General features: G+C 43.6%; 1 protein-coding gene across 1 annotated transcript; it reads left to right on the top strand.

Annotated features, from left to right (window-relative positions):
• On the top strand, window positions 1-20,612 carry LOC128341886 (5-hydroxytryptamine receptor 3A-like). Its single transcript, XM_053288527.1, has 9 exons — window positions 1-249; window positions 486-643; window positions 4,783-4,827; window positions 4,952-5,061; window positions 6,649-6,818; window positions 8,119-8,279; window positions 11,260-11,470; window positions 13,468-13,641; window positions 17,191-20,612. Exons 1-9 carry the CDS (start codon window positions 204-206, stop codon window positions 17,454-17,456), a joined length of 1,341 nt encoding a protein of 446 aa, XP_053144502.1. The 5' UTR covers window positions 1-203; the 3' UTR covers window positions 17,457-20,612.
• The last annotated feature ends 2,807 nt before the right edge of the window (window positions 20,613-23,419 follow it).

The raw sequence follows: 23,419 nt of genomic DNA, 5'->3' as shown, positions 1-23,419 counted from the left end.
GTGCTGGTACAACGCCAAGGAGTTGTGGGCAATGCTTGGAAGTGATATTAACAAGTGCAGAGATGAGATGTAGCATTCTACAGCCAAGAGAGAGATCCACTTAATGTGAAGATAGTGCTGTTCCTTGCTTCAGTGAACTTTGCAGCATAGCAATTTCTCGGTTCTATTCTAAAAGTCTTCTAAATCTCGGAGAAAGAAGAAGAATGTGGAGAGCTGTTATGATTAGTCTGATCTTCGCTTGGATGTCAGGTAAGACAAGCTGAGGCATTTCTCCTCCTCATATTAATCCTACAATAGCTGACAAATCATCTCTGGGACATGCATGGACTAATGCTGGAGAGAAGGACAGGCATTTCCCCATCCATTGGCTTTCAGAATAATGGTAGACAAGAAAGCCAGGAAAGAAGAGCACTGGGCAGCCCTGAAAAGCTGGTTCTGAGTCTTACTGTACTGATTGGTTCATCTTCTCATTTTGTCCCCACCAGGAACTACCCCACAACGGATTTGTAAGTACTATGATGTGGTGGAGTACCTCAACATATCTTCTAAGCGGGACCTCTTCTTGTATACCATACCCAAGAAGAACTGGGAGGAGCCTTTGGAAATTGGTCTAGACTTCACTCTGGTTTCCATCCTCTCTGTGGTAAGAACTATTCCGGATTAACTGATTAGCAAAGGTAGCATTTGCTATGGGCCCCGTGTTTTCGAGGGCCCCACACGCCTGGCTTCCAACTGGCTATTCCTCATAGGCATTGGTAATGAATGATCTGCCTGCACTTTGTATTGCAGGAGGTAACACAGCACTGTCTCCCTCCACCAGCAACCCGATAGCCGCCAGGTTAATGGGGCCACCCTTAACTGCCTTTGTAGTGTCCTCATGAAGTTGAAAACTTAGATGGAATCACTGGGGCACAAGCGCAGGGGGCGGGGGGCTGGTTATATTGGTTGAGATCTCTCACACAGGCACCTTCCACGAGCAGAGCTCTACTCACTCCACTATGATTTTCAACAATCCCCCCTCTGCAGCCCCTCACACTATAAGCCATCCCATTCCCAAGGATTCCTTCATTCTCAGGAATACTTTTTTGGCAGTGCAGGGACTGGGAGCTGATATAGGGCAGTGAGGGTGGTCCCCTTGTGTGAGTTTCCTTCCGTTCATGTTTTTGTTTGTTTATTACATTTTATATCCTGCTCTTCCTCCAAGGAGCCCCAGGGTACTACATACTAGGGATGTGTGAAACATTTTGGATACAAAACGTTTTGTACCCAAAACAGCCTGTTTTGGGTGTTTTGTAGACAAAACAAAACACCCATTTTCCAGATCCAAAAGTTTTGTATACAAAACAGAATGTCCCTGTTTCGGCTACAAAACGTTTTGTTGTTTCGGACCTCCATTTTGTGGTGATCTCTGAGTCAGTCTCCATTTTGTGTTTGACATCTCTTTGAATTTCCCACCCTTCCAGCCTTCTGATCAATGACCTAAATCATGGGCTGACCTGCTGACAATTCCCTCCTTGTTCCCCATTGGCTCTTTTGCTTCTTGCCTCTCTTTACTGACCCCACATTGGCCAGGGGAAGGATTGCTAACCCATGGGGTGCTGGGTTCTGTTGATTCTGTGGTGTTCTGAGTGTAGATTTTCTGGTAGCATATGAGAGTGGATTCTTGTTTTTCACTGAAAATTTCATATGCTATCAGAGAATCTACAATGAACACCTCAGAAACAACAAAACCCAGTACCCCACGGGCTTGTGGGTATGGGGGTGGTTAGCACCCTATGTGCACTACACAACCCCTCGCTCTGGGCAACCCCAGTGCCTCCCAAGTGGAATTATGGGGCTGATGAAACCTAAACCGCCATTATTCCCTATGGGAGAAATCTTAGACACGTAAACTTCATCAAATCACAAAAGATCAGCCCTTTGCCCATTTTTTTGAAATAATTCTGGAAGTTTCCTTGCCCCCTTTGGGCACTACCACCCACCACACTCTGCTCTGGGTCATCCCTTTCTCCTTGATTTGAAGAGATACATTTGCTGGAATCCCCATTATTCCCTATGGGAAAATTCTTAAAGATGTGTAAACTTAAAAAATTCACAAAAAAATCAGCCCTTTGCCTAATTCCTTTGAAATGTGGGTGGTAGCTTCCACCCATTGGACACTACCACCACCACCCACTCTTTTTGCCCTGGGACCCTTTTTAAAAATCCAAATCGATTCCGATTCGGATTCGGAAAATTCGGCTACAAAACAAAACAGGTCTGATTCGGATTCAGAAAATTTGGGTACAAAACAAAATGGGGGTGTTTCGATTCGGATACAAATTGAAACAAGAAAATTCCAAAATTCACACCCCTACTACATACTTAAGTTTCTCCTCACAACAACCCTGTGAATAATAAATAATAATTCGATTTCTATACCGCTCTTCCAAAAAATGGCTCATGGCGGTTTACACAGAGAAATAACAAACAAATAAGATGGATCCCTGTCCCCAAAGGGCTCACATTCTAAAAAGAAACATAAGATAGACACGTGCAACAGTCAAGCTGAGAGAGAAGTGACGGGCCCAGAGTCACCCAGTAAGTATCATGGCTGAATGGGGATTTGAACTCAGGTCTCCTCAGTCCTAGTCCAGCACTCTAACCACTACACCAAATCAGGTTACATAACTAATTGCCTTTCCCCCCCATTCACTTCCCAAATTCTCCCATAGTTTTATCCATAGTTTTATCCCACTCAAGTAATAAAGCTTTCATTCCACTCCCTGCTTTCCTCTAACATATGTTGTTTTCTTTCCTTAATGCACCCTGCAAGAACCTCTTTGAACATATCCAGTGGGACTGCATAGTGTTAATTCCTCCTCATCCTTTCTTCCTTCCAGGCCAAATATTAAATTTAATTTAATAATTGCTGCTGCCACCAGATCTTTTTGCTTGATGGTGTTGGATTACAACTCCCATCATCCACAACCACAAAGCAAGGTTCAAAGGCTTGGAGATAATTAAAGGCTGAGCTGCTAGGAAGTAGCACATTTTAAGGGCACATGGTGCTACTTTATTATATCCCATCCCATAACCATAGCAATATTACTACAGGCCAGATATAAGGGTATAATCCAACATGGAACTGGAGGCGCAGTGGTTGCGGGGGTGGGAGGCAACATTTTACTGGTTCACTCAACAACAGCAGCATCGCATGATTTGAGGTATAATTTTGGGCCCCTTCATAACATATGCTACAGGCCCCGCACCTGCTTAATCTGGCCCTCGGTAAGAATCATTCATATGTTTCTTCTCCAGTGGCAGGACTAATGCAAATATTGAGGAGGGAGGAAAGGTAGGGCAAGGTGGACTGCAGAGGGCTAGGCAAGAACACTTTAACAAATGCCAATGGTTAAGGAGGAAAATGTGCAATTATTATTAAATATATACACTGATTTTTCAGGGTGTGTGTGTGCGGGATTCAAGGCAGTTGACATGGCAAAATCCATGAGAAAATGGTTCTCTGTCCCAAAAGGACTTACATCCTTATTTAAAAAACAACAACTGTCCAAAACAGTTGATAAAATGGGCTCAAGATGTGGGTCATAATATAGATATGGCAGCTTGGGAAAAATTATGGAAACTGGATTTAAAGTTTACTGCATGTTATACTTTAAAAGAAAATTATTATAAGATGATGTACAGGTGGTATCTGACACCCAAAAAATTAGCATTAATGTATAAAAATGTTCCAAACAAATGCTGGAAATGTGGACACTGTGAAGGAACTTTTTTTCATATGTGGTGGTCTTGTGGGAAGACAAAGGCCTTTTGGGATATGATATATAATGAGTTGAAGAAAAAATTTTAAATGACATTTCCTAAGAAACCAGAATCCTTCCTGCTGGGAATAACGCAAGGAGAGTTTTCCAGAAGGAATTTAACAATTTTTATGTATGCAACCACGGCGGCCAGAATAGTATATGCGCAGAAATGGAAGGACAATGAAATGCCCTCAAAAGAAGAGTGGCTGATAAAAATTTTGGAATATGCTGAGATGGCAAAACTTACAGTACTGATAAGGGATGAAAACTTGGAATGTTTTAAAGAAGATTGGAAATCATTCTTACTATACTTAAAGAACTATTTTTCTAATATCGATTTTTCAGCAGGGTTTGAAATTTAGTAATAATAGCAGGTCGGGTAGAGTAAAATCGAGTTTGTAATGTGTAGGATATATGCTTTGAATTATTATAGCAATGGTTGATTTGTATAGTTAATGAATCACACAGATTGGTGAGCAGGAAGTCAATATTTACTTAATTAGATATAATGGGATTGTTAAGCTATTGTAAAAACCAATAAAATTTTAAAAAGCGAGAAAATGGTTCTCTGTTCCAAAAGGACTTACATCCTTATTTAAAAAACATCTGTCCAAAACACACACAAAGGAGATGCCAGCAACAGCCACTTGTAAGGTGCTATGCTGGTCTGGATAAGGACGATTGCTATCCCTTCTACGAAAGTCACTACTTTAAAAGGTGACCTCTTTGTCCAGTTAGCAGGGGTTAACTGGGCAATGAGGAAAGCTCGCATGCTTGTTCCACAGCTGCAATTTGAGCTTTGGCTGCTTTCCCCTGTCACTGCTGGCATTTGCCAGCCAAGGGAAAGGACAAGTAATTTTCTGAGAAGCTTGGCTGTCTTTCCCCCCATATGTCACCTTTGGCCCCCATTCCCATTTCATTCTCTAGGGAAGGAGAAAAGGATGTATTAATATTTTCTACCTTTGCCTCTTTACAGAAGGAAAAATTGCAGGTGGTCACATTATACTTCTGGCTAAATGTGGTAAGCTACACTCTCTTCTCCTCTATAAATGGTAAACAGATCCATCCTTCTAGGACAATCCAGGATAGACCTTTGAAACTGTTTAAAGTATATTTATATATTTTCCATTTCTCCCCTCCACTAGATCTGGACAAATGAGTTTGTCTCCTGGGATTCCTCGGATTTTTGTAACATTTCAAGGATCACTCTTCCTGGGAATCTTTTTTGGATGCCTGACATCGCCATAGATGAACGGTAAGGCTGCTTTTATTCCATTTTCAAGGGTTTTCCACCTGCATGTTGAAGGCAATTCATGTGATTGCAGGCCAACATATGCACTGAGTCCAAGATACCATTCCAAGATCCAGGCATCAGATCCGTTGATCATAGCCAGAGGTTTAGTAACATTAGGCCAGGATATGAGGACCAAAATATACAAAATTGCCAGCTCTGTAGGAAGAGACTTTGAATTTTGTGCCAAAGTGTGACACAATTTTGGTATTTTGGGTTTTCTTGATTTAGAATTTCATCTTTATTTTTTGTGTGTTTTGTGCAAAAATATCCTTGTTTGAACTGCTTTGTTTTGATAGTTGAGATTCACGCATTCTTTGAAAAAGATATTAGGTTTGAAATGTTAATCAACATTAAAAATAAGTTGTGTTTTTTCTCTTTTCTGGCCCAAACTTCTGACAAGAAAAATGAGCATTCAGTAACATTTTTGTGTGAACATGTGTATGCACACACACTCGCAACTACTTTTAATCTTTAGAAAAAATGTGTCTTGGGTAGATACAATGGGCTAGACCAGACCTGTGTAGCTTATAACCTATCAGGCCAAAACTCAGCTCCCCTGGAGGTTTTTCACACATGGCTCTATGCCTTGGGGTATCTGAAGAGTGGATTGAGGCATTTTCATTCTAGGGATTAGATGGACCATTTGCATAGCCATCAGCACCTCCATCAACACCTTCGGAGAAGCCCCGGAGTTTTTTTCAAAAGCTGCTGGAAACAGAGGAATTTTTTTACCCTGGAGATAACTGGGCTAAGTCAGAATTCGCAGCCTCCCTTCTGGAAAAAACAAAGCCCTGTTTATCCTGGTCCCTGATAGCCCACAGGGAGGTTGGGTTAAATCCAGTGAATATGTGGACTGTCACACGCCAATCAGGAGTGGATTTGGGGGGAAAGCCCTGTCTGTAAAACCTCCTGCCTAGGATTGAAATTCAGGGCAAGCGATGACGGGAGTTGTCAAGCATATGGCAGTTTCCAGTTCAGGCTGTGGGCTGCATTTGGCTTGAAGAGCCACAAGTTTTTCCAGGTCTGGGACAGAGAGCTGGGCTGGGGCCTAGGTTTCAATTTTTGCTTTCCCAATGACTCATTGAGTGGCATTTTGCACAAATCACACATTTATCCTCAATTCCCCATCTGTGAAATGGAAACAAACTAGATGAAAAAATTTCCATATATACCACCATTCTCATTTTTCCTCTATAACTCGAGTTTTACAAAATGGTAAAACTTCTAATGGAAAACTAATTTGGGCAAATTTAATTTCTGCATGAGAATACAGCCTGTTATGATTGCTATTCAGCAGTCCTAGACATTTCCTGTGATTGCAGCTAATGTGTTGAGAAAATGGCTGGAAATCAAGATTTACAGAATCCACAAGGGTCTTGCTATAAGGAGACAATTCTCATAACTTAAATGTAATCCATGAAGCACATCTTCATACATTTAACCTTTGGGTAGTCATTATAATGATTAAGAGATTTTCTACATGGAAACCAAGTCCATGCCTTATGTGCAAAATAAAAGCCTTTCCTAACCACAGTGCCTTGTCTACAGGGCAGACGACGACAAGTTCACTCCAAGCCCTTACATTTACTTGTCATATAATGGTTCCATGTTTGTATTTCAAGTATACCGACTCACCTCATCCTGCAACCTGGATGTCCATGCATTTCCTTTTGATGAGCAAAAATGCAACTTAACTTTGATATCTTCTATATATTCAGGTAAACAAGCTGAGCACAGCCTAGATTTCCAGTCCTGGTTATTGTATTGTCCTTGTAAGAGAACTATTTACCAAAAAAAAAGAGGCAAATGTTTTTTACGCATCTAAAGCCATGTTTTCTGTTTGTAGGTATTTACTATGTAAAAATGAAATATTTTTTAGTATTGAAGGAAACATTTTGTTTGCTAGATAACCAAATGTGAGTCTATATGATGCATGAAAATGCACTGAACCATGTTCACTTGGCCCAAGAAGGCTGATATGAAATTCATTTCTTTCTTCAAAAGTAGCTGTTTGTTGGGTTCCCCCCTCCCTTTCCCCCAATATAGGTTTGGTAATAGAGCAACCTGGTCAGTTATATCTTCCTGTTTATTTTATGCAGGACAAAGTTTTAGTTACCAAGTATTTGTAGAGAACAGAGATTCCCAACCTGTGTACTCCAGATGTTGCTGAACTACAACTCCCATCACCCACAGCCTCAGTAAATTGTGTAGTTGTCGTTCAGCAACATCTAGAGTACCACAGGTTGGGAACCCCGGTACAGAATATTTAGTCTTCAACCATAGTGCTCTTTAGTCTGTTCTTAATTATACATAGTTTGCCTAATGTGTGCCTCCCACTGAAAAACTTGTAACAATGAGGATAACCAAGATCTGGTGCATAGCCTGTCCTCTCTGTTGCTGGCAACATCCAAATTGGAAGTTCACAGAAACAGAATACTTCATAGGCAGCTGAAGCATTCTGTGCTTCTCTTTTACAGAGAGGGGAAGGGAGAAAGAGCTCTCATTGGCTTCTGAACACCAGAAGATGCCTAAAAATATTACTTAATGGCTGGGAACCCAGCTTGTGAGCATTGGCTTCCCTAGGAAATGCCCAGAGCAAGCTCTCAGGTGGAGGATGAATGCTTGTTCTCCCCACTGCTGTCATGTGCCCAGCATTGGGATTGGGAGCTGCTATCTTGAGTCTGTGAAGCATGCTGGGCTGCATTTCTAGAGCATGTCCCAAATCCAACATAGTAGGGCCACCATCTTTGTTCTATGCAGCATACTGGGCTTGGCTATATTTCCCAATTCCTAACATGTTCCAGAAACCCAATAGGGCAGCAGCCAGACTTTACCTCTCAAAGTCCAGACTTTAAAGAATGTTTCACTTTCTATAATTTTTCCTTCTCCCCTCAAATCTGAAGTACTGCCTACATTTGTCTGTTCCCCTGGATACTTTACAGATTCAGGACAGGATTGTGATTCTCTGGTCTCTTCCGAAATGGCAGCCCTCTGTCATTTGTCTTCTGTTGATTCTAGATAAAGAACTAATACTGAAGAGTACTAAAACTTCCAGCAAGACAAACCAAGATAGTCGCAATAATTACCTAACCAATGGGGAATGGAAGTTCGAGGGCCTGAGGATCATACAGAATGTAATGTCTTATGATACAGGAAACAGCAGCACAGTCACTTATGAGGTACTCGGTTAATGATGTATTTAAGTAGAAAATGTGCAAATAGCCAGTAGATTAGCTTTCATGCTTACAGATTATTATTTGCATTTGTAGATGCCAGTTTCAACTGAACTGTTTTGAGGTTTTTCATTTGAAGAAAAATTAACAAGAGAAAAAAAGGATGCTGTGGTATTGGCTCATTTTTAAAAAAATGTTCTATATACTGTACTCCAGGGTTTCCCAGCCAGCACAGTAGAATACCATGGGACACTGGCTGGTGGTGTGCCACACTGAATCACTCTGAGTCGACTCCAAAAGCAGAGAGTTTAAACTCCCCACTTTTTGAGTTGATTCACCCCATAATGCACTTGAAAAGATGTATCCCTCCTGGTGCATTGTGGAGTGAATCAGTTCAAAAATGAGGAATTTAAACTCCTCCCTTTTGGAGCTAGAAAGCTCCCTTATGCACCAGGAGGGACACATCCTTCCCAATGCATTACGTGGCAAGTCAGTGAAGAGTTTAAACTATTCACTTTACAAGCACAACTGAAAAAGATCTGTGTCTGTTGCAAAGGCTGTGCGGGAGTCTACTCATCCTCTCTCTCTCTCTCTCATCTAAGTGTTTCTCAGGATGAAAAGGTTTGGGAAACACTGCTCTATGGGCCAGTTCAGATATCACTCAGAACCATGATTAAACCTTGGTTCTGAGCACCATCTCTGAGCATCGGGAACATTCACATGATAGAATTCTACTTCCGACTATGGCTAGAAACAACATAAGATCGGTCATGATGTCCAAGCCGTCCCATCCTGGTGTCTTGTAACCAAACTGCTTGAAATAAACCAAGATTTGAAATACATTTCAAACCTTGGGCACAAATATCAGTTTATTTTAATCAATTTGTTTAGAATAAACCAAGATCAGTTGGTTCAGACATCATGACCAATCATGTTTTGTTTTTAATAATCAGAAGTAAAATTCTTCTGATTTGTGCACAGACAGGGGAGTGAGGAAGCATGCACTGCTGAGGCTCAGAACCACAATTTAACCATAGTTCCACATGGCGTCTGAACTGGCCCTCAATATTGATGGTGGACCATTTGATGCTAAATAACTGTTTAAGCTGCAGCAGTGCAAACTGGACAGCATTTTGAGACTGCAATCCTATGCACACTTTCCTGAGAGTAAGAGCCATTGAACACACTGGGACTTGCTTCCAAACATGCATTGCAAAGCAATGATCTCATATAACTAGATACTCTACAAAAACTGCAAGGATGCAAGAGTAAACACAGGGGCAGAGCCACCACTGTGCAAACAGGTTCAAAGAACCTGGGTCGCCGCGCTCAGGGGCCACACCTCGTGCCCCAACCATGCCCCCTGCGTCGGATGTCAGATGCGGGGGGGGGGTTCTTTCAAACAGGGCCGTGTGCCCCATTTTTGAAAAACCCAGCAAGCACCACATTTGCAGCGTGGCCAGGAGTGGCTCTTCCTGCTTTAAAAGGCAGGGAGACATGTTCCCAGCTGGGAAGAGCTGCACGGCTCCATTTTTCAGAAGCTCAACCAGCGCCGGTTTCCCAGCCTGGCCGAGAACGAGTCTCCCTGCCTTTTTAAAGCAGGGAGAGCCACTCCTGGCCATGCTGTGAACATGGTGCTAGCCGGATTTTGCTCACAAACGAGGGGCACAGCCCCATTTGCGAGCAAAACCATGCCCCCTGCATCTGATGTCAGACGAAGGGGGCATAGTTAGGGGGGTCGCTGGTGGGCTAAACCAGGGCCACCACTGGCCTCTCTAAGCCACTGAGTAAACATACTATACTTCCTTTTGGAAATAGGGAAGGATGCTTCTTAAATATGGCTAGTATTTTGCTGCAAGTATGGCAAGAAGGGCATGTCCAGCCCTGCTTGCATGCAAAGTTGCTAGAAATTTGTCATTTCCCCCTTATGACTAGGATTGTGATTTTCTTTTATTTTTTGCTGACAAGGTTCCCAGGCTTCATACAGCTGCATGACAAGTATCTTTTCCTTTCATAGGCAGTGATAGGAAATGTTTTACTTGTTGACTTTTTGCCTGCCAGGAAGTTTTTCATACCCGGCTTTTAGCTCGCATCTCCTCCGGAATGGAGGTGTGCGTTCACATATCGGCAAAATTTACCCCAAAGTCCCTATGAGCTATCAGGGAGCACTTCTCACACAATTTGGACTTTTCATTGCTTGTTAGATTGTAGCCGATTTACATCCAGGGTTTAAAAAATCCACTTTTTGCATTGGTTTTGAGGGGCAACTTCGAACTCACAGTAAAGCCTCGCAGAAAACCTGCAGTAAAGCCTGCTGTCTGGGAAAGCTCCGGGCTGTTAAAGACACAAAGGCCCTGCCAGAAACAAAGGAGACTACCCACCTTATAACCATACATTCCAGCCATAGCCTTGGTTCAGTGCTGGGGGTCAATTCCAGCTGCTCCAGCAGCCTTTTGACTCTCACCTAAAGGGTTACAGTGGGGAAATACTTGACTAACAAGCAGAAGGTTGTCGGTTCGAATCCCCACTGATACTATATCGGGCAGCAGTGATATAGGAGGATGCTGAAAGGCATCATCTCATACTGCGTGGGAAGAGGCAATGGTAAACCCCTCCTGTATTCTACCAAAGAAAACCACAGGGCTCTGTGGGCGCCAGGAGTCTAAATCGACTTGATGGCACACTTTACCATGTAAGGGGTTACAGTGCCTCCATTGTTTTCAATTGAACATTTGAGATGTTCTATTAGAACATTTCAGGGAGAAGGAAAACTATGGTATCATCCTCCCTTAGGCTGTCAAGAATCAGGATTTACATAGAGGAATCTATGCTATTCTTGGGAATGTCAAAATGTACATTTATTGAATTTATATCCCACCTTCCCATTTCATAATGAAGTACTCGAGATGGTTAACATATTTAAACTTTTTTTAAACTCACAATAGTTTCATTCTTTGACAACAATATTTGTTGTTTCTTTGGACAGATTTCTATGAAGAGGCGAGCAATTTTGTATGTGTTAGTCCTGATCCTGCCAACCTTTACTCTCTTCTTGCTGGATATGGCTATTTCCTTTGCAATTGCTTCTCCTGGAGAAATGATTGCCTTCAAAGTCACATTGATCCTGGAAATCTCTGTCTTGTCTTTGCTTCTTAACGATATGCTACCAGCAACATCAGATGACCCACCAGTAATAGGTAAACACCTTTTACTGTGCAGATTATTCAGCTAACAATTACAAAATTAGGGTCAGTCCACTAGTCTGCTAACTTGGCAAAAGAGGCACCTTTTAATGTGGTGATTCTCTTTATTTAGCAGGGGGGGAGTAATTGGCCCTATCCACCCCCAGCACAGTACCTCCAGTGACTGTTGCTGGTGTCTATCTTATGGTTCTTTTAGATTGTGAGCCCTTTGGGGACAGGGAGCCAACTTATTTATTTGTTATTTCTCTGTGTAAACCGCCCTGGGCCATATTTGGAAGGGCGGTATAGAAAGCGAATAAATAATAAATAATAATAATAGTCTTGGTTAATTTGATATGACCAGGCTACAATGTGGCACAACAAGCAGGTCCACTCCTTGTCAGTAACTAATTTTTAGCAGGGCCATATTTTAGGAATGATGCTATTATGAAGCACTGATATAGCACTAACTGAATCCACACAGATCATCTGTGCGCTAGGACTTTGTTGCTCTCCTTGCCCCCTCCCCACAGCCCCTGCATTATTGCTCAGTGTCAGCCACTCACTCTCAGCTGCCCCCTCCCTGCCGCTCGCTCACTCACCTCTTCCCTGCCACTCACTTGCTCACTCCCTTTTCACTCACTCACTCACCACTCCCCATGCTCGCTCACTCATTCGCCCGCTCCCCGCCGTTCACTCACTCACTTGCCCCCTCCCTGCCACTTGCTCACTCCCTGCTTGCTCATTCACTTGTCCCCTCCCCGCTCCTCGCTCGCCCCCTCTCCACCACTTACTCGCCCCCTCACTGCCTCTCACTCGCCTCCTCCACACCGCTCGCTCACTCACCCACCCCCTCCTCGCTACTCGCTCACTCATTCACCCCATCTCTGCTCATTCGCTCATTCACTTGCCCCCTCCCCACTGCTCACTCACTCACCCCCTACCTGCTCCTCTTCCCTATCTGCACATGGAATCCCCACTGCCCAATCACCACTGTACTTCTGTTCTGTCTGATTGGTAAAGCACTGTGTATGCGGGGCTTGCCACATATGACCTTAGTGTATTATATAGATAGATAGATTTTATAGGATTCAAAGCACATCATTTAAATCTTTTAATCCTTATTCCAGATCCCTCCTTCCATTGGGTAGCACCACATCCTATGAGGCAGAGTAGGCCGTCCTCCGTGTTGTGTTTTTGTTTTGTTTTGTTTATTTATCATATTTTCATACCGCCCTATATAAAATCTCAGGGCGGTTTACAATTTAGACCAAACCACAACTAAAACCTAAAAATCACATAAAACAAATTTAAATTACCATCAATAAAACTTTAAAACATCATAAACTAAAAGCCTAATAAACCAGGTGTGTTTGGGAGGGGATGACATGGCCCTTCCTGACAGTGTCACTGTCATGTTGTGTTGGAACATGGTGGGCCGGGCACATGCCTGGAAGGATGACACTTCCCAGTGCTCCCTGCATGCCTTGTTGCGCATCTTCCAATACATCTCTGGGACTTCCTGTGGCCCTGAATCCCTTTAAAGGCTCTCCTCAGTGCTGTGCATAGGACTTATCTGCATGGAAGTAAATGCTGGGAGCGGTTACCTCCCTGTAGGGCCAGGGATGATGTGCAGATGATTCCACTTCAAAGCTTCAGAGTTGAATCTTTGCATGGGCCTGCTGCCTGCCCACTCCCTTGTAACTCCCTTGTAAGTGTAACTCAGCTGTGCCAGTGACTCCGCAAGGTGGGCCTACCAGGCCTGGGCCAGTCCTAATGCCTCTTAGGTTTGCCCTGCCTTCCCCTCCATGGCTCCCTTGGGGCCATAGTAGGCCATTCCTGGGCAATGCCCCTTTGCTCTGATAGATGGACCCAACAAGCTTCCTCCACTATTCCTCGCAATATATGAAGTTCTCATTGAATAATCAGCATAGCTCGGTGTATGTGGTCATGCTCTAGCAACAGGCCTCTGAAGAACCTCCCTTTTCACCACTCTTCCTTCTTCTCTGTAGCTATGTTTTTCACCGGCATATTCTTATTCATGGTCATTGGCATCTTGGAAAACGTCTTCGTAGCATATCTCAGAGAAAATAAATCAAAAGTCCCATTCGTCAAGTGCAGGAAATTTATGAATAGATTCCTTACGAAGAAGAAGTTGGAATCTGAGAGCCCTGTAACCAATCTAGGTAAGCATTAGTTAAAATGAAAACATTTTACAGGAGAAACAAACTATACATACGGAGAGGAGGATAAATATCAAACAGTGACTGACTTCCTCACTAATGGTGCACACAAGCAGCAAAAGTGCTCCACTTCTGAAATGCCGATACTCACCCAGGGTGGGGGGGGGAGGTTCTAAGCAGAGTGTTTCTCCCCTTAGAAATACTCTGTGCAGCCCACAAGTAGTCCCTGAGGACAGTTAAAATGAGAAAAAGAGAGCAAGAAACTCCCGTGGGCCTTAATACTAAGGATTTCACACTGATTCAAAGACAAACTCACCATTAATAGCCATATTATTAAGACATCACATTTAACTCACTTATCACAAGAAGCAAAGTAAGAACAAATAAATACAATCCTAGCTCATAAGCTTCAGGTCAGTTTTCACAAGCCCTGAATCTCCGTACATAGAGCCAAGCTGAATATATGTACAGTGACTTATATTATATTAAATTTAAAAAAATTACCTGTAGCCCCTTTATGGGGGCTTCCTAAAGGCCATGTGGGGGGGGGGTCTGCAAAGGTTCCCCCTCCCCCTGCTGGCCTATATATATATATATATTGGCCGCTGAAAACAAAATGTCTGCTGTGCATGCTCAAATGGCCTCTGCAAGAGCTGGCATGGCCTAGGGCCTCACAGAGACCATTTGAGCATGTGCGGTGGCCATTTTGTTTTTGGTGGCCATTTTAAAAAAAAAATTTAAAAGGGCGCCCCCCTTCAAGTGGTGCCTGGGACATGTGCCCTGCCTGCCCCACCCTAGATACACCCCTGCAACAAATGCAAGCTCTAATAATAGCACCAGAATTAATAAGTGAAAGAGCAAAGAAAATTAAAAATTGGACTGCACCAGGCGACGATGAACTGCATGGCTTTTGGCTTAAACACATAATAAGCCTTCATAAACAACTATCAAAACAGTTCAATCACATTTTGCAAGGAGGAGATATCGAACAATGGTTAACAACTGGCAAAACCCATCTCATAATGAAAGACCCAGCAAAAGGTTCAGTTCCAAGTAATTATAGACAGATAACCTGCCTGCCAACCATGTTCAAATTATTAACTGGAATAATAACAGATGAAGTGATGCAACACTTATTAACTAATAAGCAGCTTCCAGTTGAACAGAAAGGAAATTGCCCAAACACCAGAGGGACAAAAGACTAGCTGCTGATTGACAAAATGATTTTAGAAAATTGCAAGAGAAGAAAAACAAATCTAAGTGTTACATGGGTTGACTACAAGAAGTCCTTCAACTCATTGCCTCATACATGGATACTAAAATGTTTAGAAACAACTGGTGTCAGCAAAAACATTCAGATATTTATAAAAAAAGCAATGAGCATGTGCAGTACACAGTTAACAATCAATGGCGAGACACTTGGACAGGTTAGCATTAGAAGAGGCATTTTCCAAGGGGACTCCCTATACCCTCTGTTGTTTGCCATGACTCTACTTTCACAAATACTAAACAAAACAGGCCTCGGATACCAAACATCTAAAACATCAAGTAAAATAAACCATCTGCTCTACATGAACAATTTGAAGTTGTATGGATCCATAATAATAACAACAAGAATAATATTGATGACAAAATTCTGACATCCCAGGTCCTTGGGAAGGACTTGATGTCTGGATAAAACAAACCAGTCAATAATACCTGCCTGACTGTGTAAACAAGAAAGAATAATAGTTAAAACTATTAAATCACAATTAAAATAGTTGTGATCAAAATAACAGTTAGAAATGAATAAGCAATTGCTGTAGCTACAAAGCGAAAACCTGTAATTAATGCCCTCTTTCCCTGCATCAGGAACTGGATAATCAAAGAGCGGATTCAAAAATGTTTTTTGTTTGCCTCCACAGCCACAGCAGTTAAGTAGCCAAGAAGCCAAAGCCTTTTGAAAAGAAAGGGGAAAGGAGGAAAGTACTAATTAAAAGGACAGGGATATGGGGAAGACACTGTAGCATTTTGTCAGTCTGCACCAGATGGACTGGTGCTGCAGTTGCATTAAAGTAAAGTTGTGCCATTGAGTCAGTGTCGACTCCTGGCAACCACAGAGCCCTGTGGTTTTCTTGTGGTAGAATACAGGAGGTAGAATACATTGCCTCCTCCCTCACAGTGTGAGATGATGCCTTTCAGCATCCTCCTATATCACAGCTGCCCAATATAAGTGTTTCCCATAATCTGGGAAACACACCGGTGGGGAATCAAACCAGCAACCTCTTGCTCCCTAGGCAAGTCACTTCCCTGCTACACCATTAGGTGGCTTGCAGTTGCATTACTGTATATTTTTTGTTCAAAGCAGAAATCAAGTCCACACACACACAAAAGGGGGTGGGGAGCAGAAGACAAAATGGAAAGAACTAGAATGCAGCCATTTAGGAGCAACTTTGTCTATATTCTCTATAAAAACTAAATGAACAAATGTTGTTCATTCCGGAGAAACAGCTAGTGTGAAAGCAATGCCATTCTAGAGCCCCTGGTGGCGCAGTGCTAAAACTGCCGCCCTGTAACCAGAAGGTTACAAGTTCAATCCTGACCAGGGGCTCAAGGTTGACTCAGCCTTCCATCCTTCCGAGGTCGGTAAAATGAGTACCCAGAATGTTGGGGGCAATATGCTAAATCATTGTAAACCGCTTAGAGAGCTTCGGCTATAGAGCGGTATATAAATGTAAGTGCTATTGCTATTGCTATTGCTATTCTAATCTAAGGTAAGAATATACTTTCAATAGCATCGCTGGCCCACATCCAAACTAATCTTCTGCAGACGCGCCACGGTTTTCCATTGCATGAGGGACATTTTCAGCAGTACCCCTCCTTCCTTCTGCAGACATCTATGCCTCCCAAAACTTTGTTCCTAAGAGTTGGGGCACCCTCACAGAGATAGCTTCAGGAGGCACAAGTGAATGTAGAAGAAGGGGTGGGGGGCATTTCTGAAAATTAACCCTTCTCCCACACAGAAGAAAATCCAGATGCATCTTCAGAAGGTTAGTCTGGATGTCGACCACTAATTTCTTTTTTATTCATAATGTGGCTCTTCTGATTGATAATGCAACATAGTAGACTATCCTTAAATCAAATACAAGTTCTGGTTAATATGGTTGTTTCATTCGCTACAGCCTGGGGGGAAATGATTTTTAGAGTCAGCTTGCAAAAACACATTTAGGTCCTCATGCAGACACATCCTTTCAACAGCTCTTCATCAGGGTTTTTGGGTCCTTCCTGCTGAAGAAAACATTGCTAAACACAAGGCTCTGGTTGAAATGAGAAAACCGGCATTTATATGAGTGAAGGTGGAGGTATACTTCTTCCAAGCAGGACCGTGCTACTGCTCGACTCTGTCCTTGCTTCTGCTTCTAGCTGAAGCACTACAAATGAATAAAAGGACAGAAGTGAGAACCAAACCTATCAACAGTTCTTTAACTCTGCATTTATTTCTTCTCAAATACTCTTTCTAGCCATGGTTTCCTTTAACATATTTACATTTGCTCCCTGTTCTCTTCCACACAGAAGAAGAGATCCCCAAGAAAAGTAAGCGGCCTGCTGAGTTTCCTTTTCCAGAAAAAGACAATGCAGACAGTGTGGTGTTTTTGAAACATCTGAATGTGGAATTGCAAGAGATAAAGAAACATCTGGCTCTGGAAGGCTGCCAGGATGCTCCTGAAGCAGATGCACAGGACAGAAGTTTGATCTTTATGGAGAAGGGGCTTACTTGCATCCGCTTAGTTTTATCAATTATCTTTTTAATTTATATCATTATAAAGTGGACACACTAAATTGTAGATTATGGTCTCTGTGGTGTGGAACAAGGTGCACTGCATTTTTTAGACCAGATCACATCATCAATACATATGGTACTGTTGTGGCATCAAATCAGTGAATATCCCTTTGTGGAACATCAAAGGGAATGCTATTTTGATGCTGGATGTCTGTATATCTATCTTTCTATCTTTCTATCTCTATCATATTTTTATACCGCCTGATATGTACATCTCTAGGTGGTATACAAAATTTGAAATATTTACAAGTCAACACAGATTAAAATACATGAAACAATAAATCAAAGCAAAGCATATCAGAAACATGCAGAAATAGGGCCAGCTTTGCCACCAGATGCAGCCTTGACTAACCAATCATTTTAAATTGTTGCCTTTTCAAGGCTCCATTGAATAGCAAGTCTTCTCCCTTTTCTCCATATTTCCTAGAATGCTTTCAAAACTTCCAATTTTTTTAAAAGCTTCCAAAAAGCTTTTTTTGCAGTAATTCTTTCACATGAACTTGTAACAAGAGCAAATGTTCACGTGGGAAATATTGCATAGGTATATCTGTCCTGTCATACTTACTATCCAGATTTGAAAAATAAATCTTCTACTAGCTGACCTGACGCAGAGCATCTGCGCCCCTAGCTCTCCCTGCCTCTCCTCCCCCATCTTTATTTATTTCTTGCACCCCCCCAGCCCCTTTTCCCCTGCCGGCCTGGAAGCAGCCGCTTCTCCTCCGCGGCCGCCTAGCACCTAGCAACCCCCTGCACAGCTGGCTTGGCGCCCGCCACTTCTCCTCATGTCCTCGTCACTAATCGGCAGCTCGCTTGCGAACTCTCGCGAGAGCTGCCACACATGGGATTAGCGATGGGTACATTTTAAAAAATTAAATATATAGATGATAATGTTGTACAATTCCTTATGAACTGTACTTTTTGGCATGTAGGGAATTGCTTGATAGGAAGAAATATTGCATGTGAAACATATTTAGTCTATGCACATGGCTGGGGGGTAGCGGGGAAGGCTGTGCTAAACTTGCCTTCCCCCCAGATGATCCCAGAAAGGTGGTGGGAAGCTTGGAATGTGCTCCCACATGATCCATGCTGCTGCACACAGTGTGGATCTCCAGAGGCCAGGACAATGCATCCCGGCCTCCATTTATTCAATGCAGAATGAAGCTGCTCATCTCCTTATGGATACTGAGAGCCCTGAACATATTAGCTGCACTTCCTGCCAGTATGCTTCTGGATCCAATTCAAGGAGCTAGTTTTGACCTTTAAAGTCCTTTATGACTTGGGAGCCACATCTTAGAAAGTGTGTCTCTCTTACCAAAATATCTTTCCCAACATCACTGGGCAGCTGCCAAGAGCCTGCTACTGATCCCTGAGACCTCCTCTGTGCCCATAGCCTTTGTGCAGTGATAGCAGAGCATCTCTTGGGCCCCACCCAGTTAGGAGGGGTGGTCCCAGAGAGGACAGTTTACCAAAGACTCCCTGAAACTTAAAACTGCCTCTGGTCCTCCTTATCAGGCCTTACTTTGTTTTCACAGAATTCCACCGTTAGAAGCACAGGGCTTCTATTGCTGTTGCTCCAGGGTCGTGAAATGAAAACCACGTACAATTTAAGCAGCTTTTGTGGGAATGGTTCAGATGTATCATCCAAACAGGTCTCCTTAAGTGGTTTTGGCAAGGAGCTGCAATACACATCTTTTTCATATCGCTTTTGGTCTGGCTGGCTAGATCCATCCTATGTGATTGACAGCAGACTAAACAGGTTTTGATGCTAATCTTTACCATTATAATTAGTTGTTTTATTCTCTTTGTTAGCCACCCTGAATCTTTGAAAGGTGGCATAAAATGTGTTTTTTTAAAAAATGAATATTCAAAGGAGCTTCTGTGTCTTTAGTAGCAGAGAAGCAAGGGCATGCCCTCACCTCTTGCCTGTGGGCTTCTAAGAGGCATTTAGTGGGCCACTGTGGGGAAACAGGATGCTGGACTAGATGGGCCTTGGGCCTGATCCAGCAGGGCTGTTCTTATGTACACTGGCAGATTAACATCAGTAATTTCATCCTGCTACCGTGATGCAAGAAGCAGCTTAAAATTGTTCCTGTTGCACAACAATTAAAGGCTAAGGAGAAACTTTGCTGTATTGTATTTGACAACCCACTGGGAAAAAGAATAAACATCAAGGTAATGTGTGAAACTAGTCTCATTTATCAGTAATGGATGTTCAAAGGGCACCATCTATCTGGGCATGAGCAACTGAAATTTAGCAAAGAAAGAGCTTTGCTTTCTGAGCATGGTGTTATGCACTGAAGAAGGGGATAATTATTTGGGGGTAACCATGGTAATGGTAGGGAGCTGGTTATGTTAAGTAGAATTTAGCCATAGGCCTCAAAAAACCTAAAGGCCTGCACATTGCTAATTGACAAGACAGATTTCACATAAGTATTTGCTTAATCTTATACAGAGAGCGGCAAAATATCAGAGTAAGAGGTGTTTGCTTTGTAGCAATTGTAACAAGTGAATGTTTAACTACCGCAGCCTTTGGTCAGGAGTCTAAGTGAATGAGGAAAGTATGGATATTAGGGATTTACCAGCTATCTGGTACTGATGAGAAGCCACACTAGTCTATTCCCCATGGCATAAGGAAGGTGTCTCCTGATGATGTGAAAGGACGGCTATGCTCCTGAGGTGGAAAGATGACAGGCAGCCAAAGCTTGTCCCCGTTGGAGCAGCCTGACCTAGAAGAAACCTTGGGGGACTTTCCAGCAACTGAGTTAGTGGGTCTCTTCACCCCGATCTCCTGAAGTGGGATGACCAGGGAAAGATCAGACCAGGAAGACCCCCTGCTTACAATCTGGCTATAAAGGAAATGGGTTTGGGGAGGAAAATCAGAGTAGCCATCAGAACCTTGCAGAACCAGAGCTTCTCTCATCCCTACCAGATTGGTGCCAGCTGATTCCCAGACTCAGACCAAATAACAGATAAGCTTGTAAGTGAACTTGGTGTGAATGAGAGTGTGTGTTTGTTTGAGGCTGTAAAGCTCATGGTTTTGATTTTAGTGCTGTTCCTTATTATTAAGATTGTGATTCTCATAATATTGGTCTTGTAGCATGGCTTGTTTCTTGTCATACTCAATAAAAGTTACATTAAAAGTGTCAAGCTTAAACGGGTTGTACAGTGATTTCTTTCTCCAGAGGGTCTTGCTGTGAGGTCACAGTTGCATGATATGGGAACTTATAATAAAGAAGAAGATTGATCTGAAAATACTTGTCATCCTGCTAGTAAAAATTCAGATGTCCGATGTGCCTTACTTTCCAGGATTCCGATTGAAAGTAGTGGAAATGGCACAGATAATATTGTTCCATCTTCTCAGTGGAAATTACTGCATTTATTGATATCTACAGTCACCCCAAGCAAGACATTCTAGTACTTGAAATGTAGTGTATGTGAACAAATATATTATCCCTATTCACACATTATGCTCAATACTCATGAACATACAGCAGGGCTGCTCAACTTTGGCCCTCCTGGAGATGTTAGCCTACAATTCCCATAATCCCTGGCTATTGGCCACTGTGGCTGGGGATTATGGGAATTATAGTCCAAAAACAGCTGGGGGGCCTGTTGAGCAGGCCTGGTATACAGTATGCATAGGTACCGATCTGTACACAGGTATTCACACGGTATGTTGAATGCAGGTACAGCATTACTATTTGAACCATGCATTTGGGGAGCCTGTACCCAGGTTTACTTTTTAAATAAATGCAGATACAGTCATTCACATAAAAACATGTATGAGTGTAGAGGCATCTGTACATTCGAACAACATAATGGCTGCATTCACATGTAATGCCAAACCACAGGTAGACGGACAGTCTACACAGCGAGATGGACAACAAAACAAGTCTCATGCTACTACAATTACTGACAATAGGGAGATGGAGCGGGGCACTATTTTTCTGTTACTCCGGGAAGGAATCATTATGACTTCCTAGGAGGGAAGTGTGTCAAAGGATGTTCTTGCGATGGGAGATACAGGCAAAGCGGTCCAGGAACACCCAACAAGCTCCTGTCCCTGTGTTGGCTTGCTGGGGATTAGCCCTCTCATGAGAGGGCCAGTCCACTGGGGAGAACCAGAGCTCAGTGAGCTTCGGACTTCCTTGGACTGCACTCTCATGAGGTAGGCCATCCAAATCAAGGGCCCCCCCTTGTGTGGGGTCCCTGTTCTCTCTGGTCAATAATAGAACTTGTACACTGTGACCCCCTCCTCCCCAGGCAACCCTTTCATACTCCCAAGGAGTAGTGGCCGTTCTCATGTGTCCAGGCGGTCATGGGTGGACAGACTAGGGAAACCCTGTAATCTTTACTCTCATTCAAATTTCCCAGGCTTGGACCAGCATTGCAGCATATGCAGATCAGCCAACGCAGAGAATTGCAGGTGAGGGGCCCCTGATTATCAGCAATCCCAGGAAAGCAGAGAGGCCACATCAGGCAAAAAGAAACATGGATATGTGCCAATGGATGACCAGACTGGCAGAGGACCTGCTTGGAATGCTTCTTCTAGGGATGTGCACGGAACCGGTTAGCAGGGGTTTTGGCTCAAATATGGACCGCATTCGAGCCGCCCTGGACTGCTTTGGCTGATTCCGGTCCAGACTGCAAGCCCTCCAGGCTGGATCAGGGAGGTATAATTGTAAAGGGGGATTCAGCTAGGATTCTTCTTTATAAGTACAGGGGATTCCCTAGCCTCAAAAGCAGGGGAGGGGACCAAAGGCTTTTCTTTACCATTAAACGAAGCTCCAGCAGCAGCAGAAGCTTTGAAGTTGGCCCCTGCTACAGCCCTGTCCAGGCCACTGCACATGCACAGAGGCCCTTAGAAAGACTGACACATGCACAGTGTCCCAGACCAGGTTGCAGCCAGCCCAGTCTGTCATTTGGGAGGCCAGCAAGGCAGTTGGAAGAGCCGCCGCTGCCACCTCCCAAGTCTCCACTGCCAGAGCAGCCATCACAGTGGCCGCCTACACTGCCCTCTCCGCCGGCCTGATCTGTCATTTGGGAGGCCAGTGGGGCAGTTGGAGGAGCCACTGCCACCACCTCCCAAGTCTCCACCACCTCTGCCACTGGTGGGGCTCCATTTAAAGGTAAAGAAAAGCTTTTTGCCCACTCCTACCCCTGCTTTTTAGGCTAGGGAATCCCCTGTACTTGCTGGATTCCCCTTTACAAGTATACTCTCTGAGCTGGCCCACAGTTCAAACTCGGACCGCCTGAACTGGGCTGGCTCGATCTCAAGCCTGGCTTGATGCGAGCTGGCTCACACATCCCTAGCTTCTTCACGGCAGTCTCCAGGACAGGGAAGGTTGTAGCTGGGGTACCCGTCTGCGCAGCTTGCTTGTGTTGAGCAACCAGGCTGGGCAGCAGCCCCATGGCCTTTCACTCTCATGAGAGAGTGGTCCTTGGGAGAAGGGACATCATCACATATTATTAACGATTCTGCCCCATCCCTGTGGACCCCAGGACAGTTCTTCTCATGAGCAGTGCATGGGTCTCTCCATGGCCTTCCACTCTCATGAAAGAGAGGTCCACTCCAGAGCAGTGGAGCAGTCCACTGGATCCACTGAGAGAGGACTCTCTCCTGTGACTGGAGGCAATACTGCTCCTGCTAGATGGTTCTTCTCATGAGTAATGCCAGAGACTGCATGTTTTTACCCAAGGGGAAGGGGCTGGACCCCACTCCCCCAACTTCATTGTGCAAAATGTAGAGCATAGCCATTCAAGAATTCCTGGGTGGGGGTGCCTTTTAAATCCAACCCCGGGTATCGTTGCCCTGACATATGTTATCTTGGCAGCAATCTAATCGGGTTGCCTGGTTTATGGTGCTACCGTAACTGAATCTGCTTGTGAACATACTTCTTTATCGATTCATTTTTGGAGAGCAAACCACATAGTGCCCATCTTGCCATCCCGTCCCCTTTC

Source organism: Hemicordylus capensis, chromosome 2 (assembly GCF_027244095.1).
Source record: "Hemicordylus capensis ecotype Gifberg chromosome 2, rHemCap1.1.pri, whole genome shotgun sequence".
Taxonomy (NCBI): Eukaryota; Metazoa; Chordata; class Lepidosauria; order Squamata; family Cordylidae; genus Hemicordylus; species Hemicordylus capensis.
This window is presented reverse-complemented; position numbering and strand designations above follow the sequence as displayed.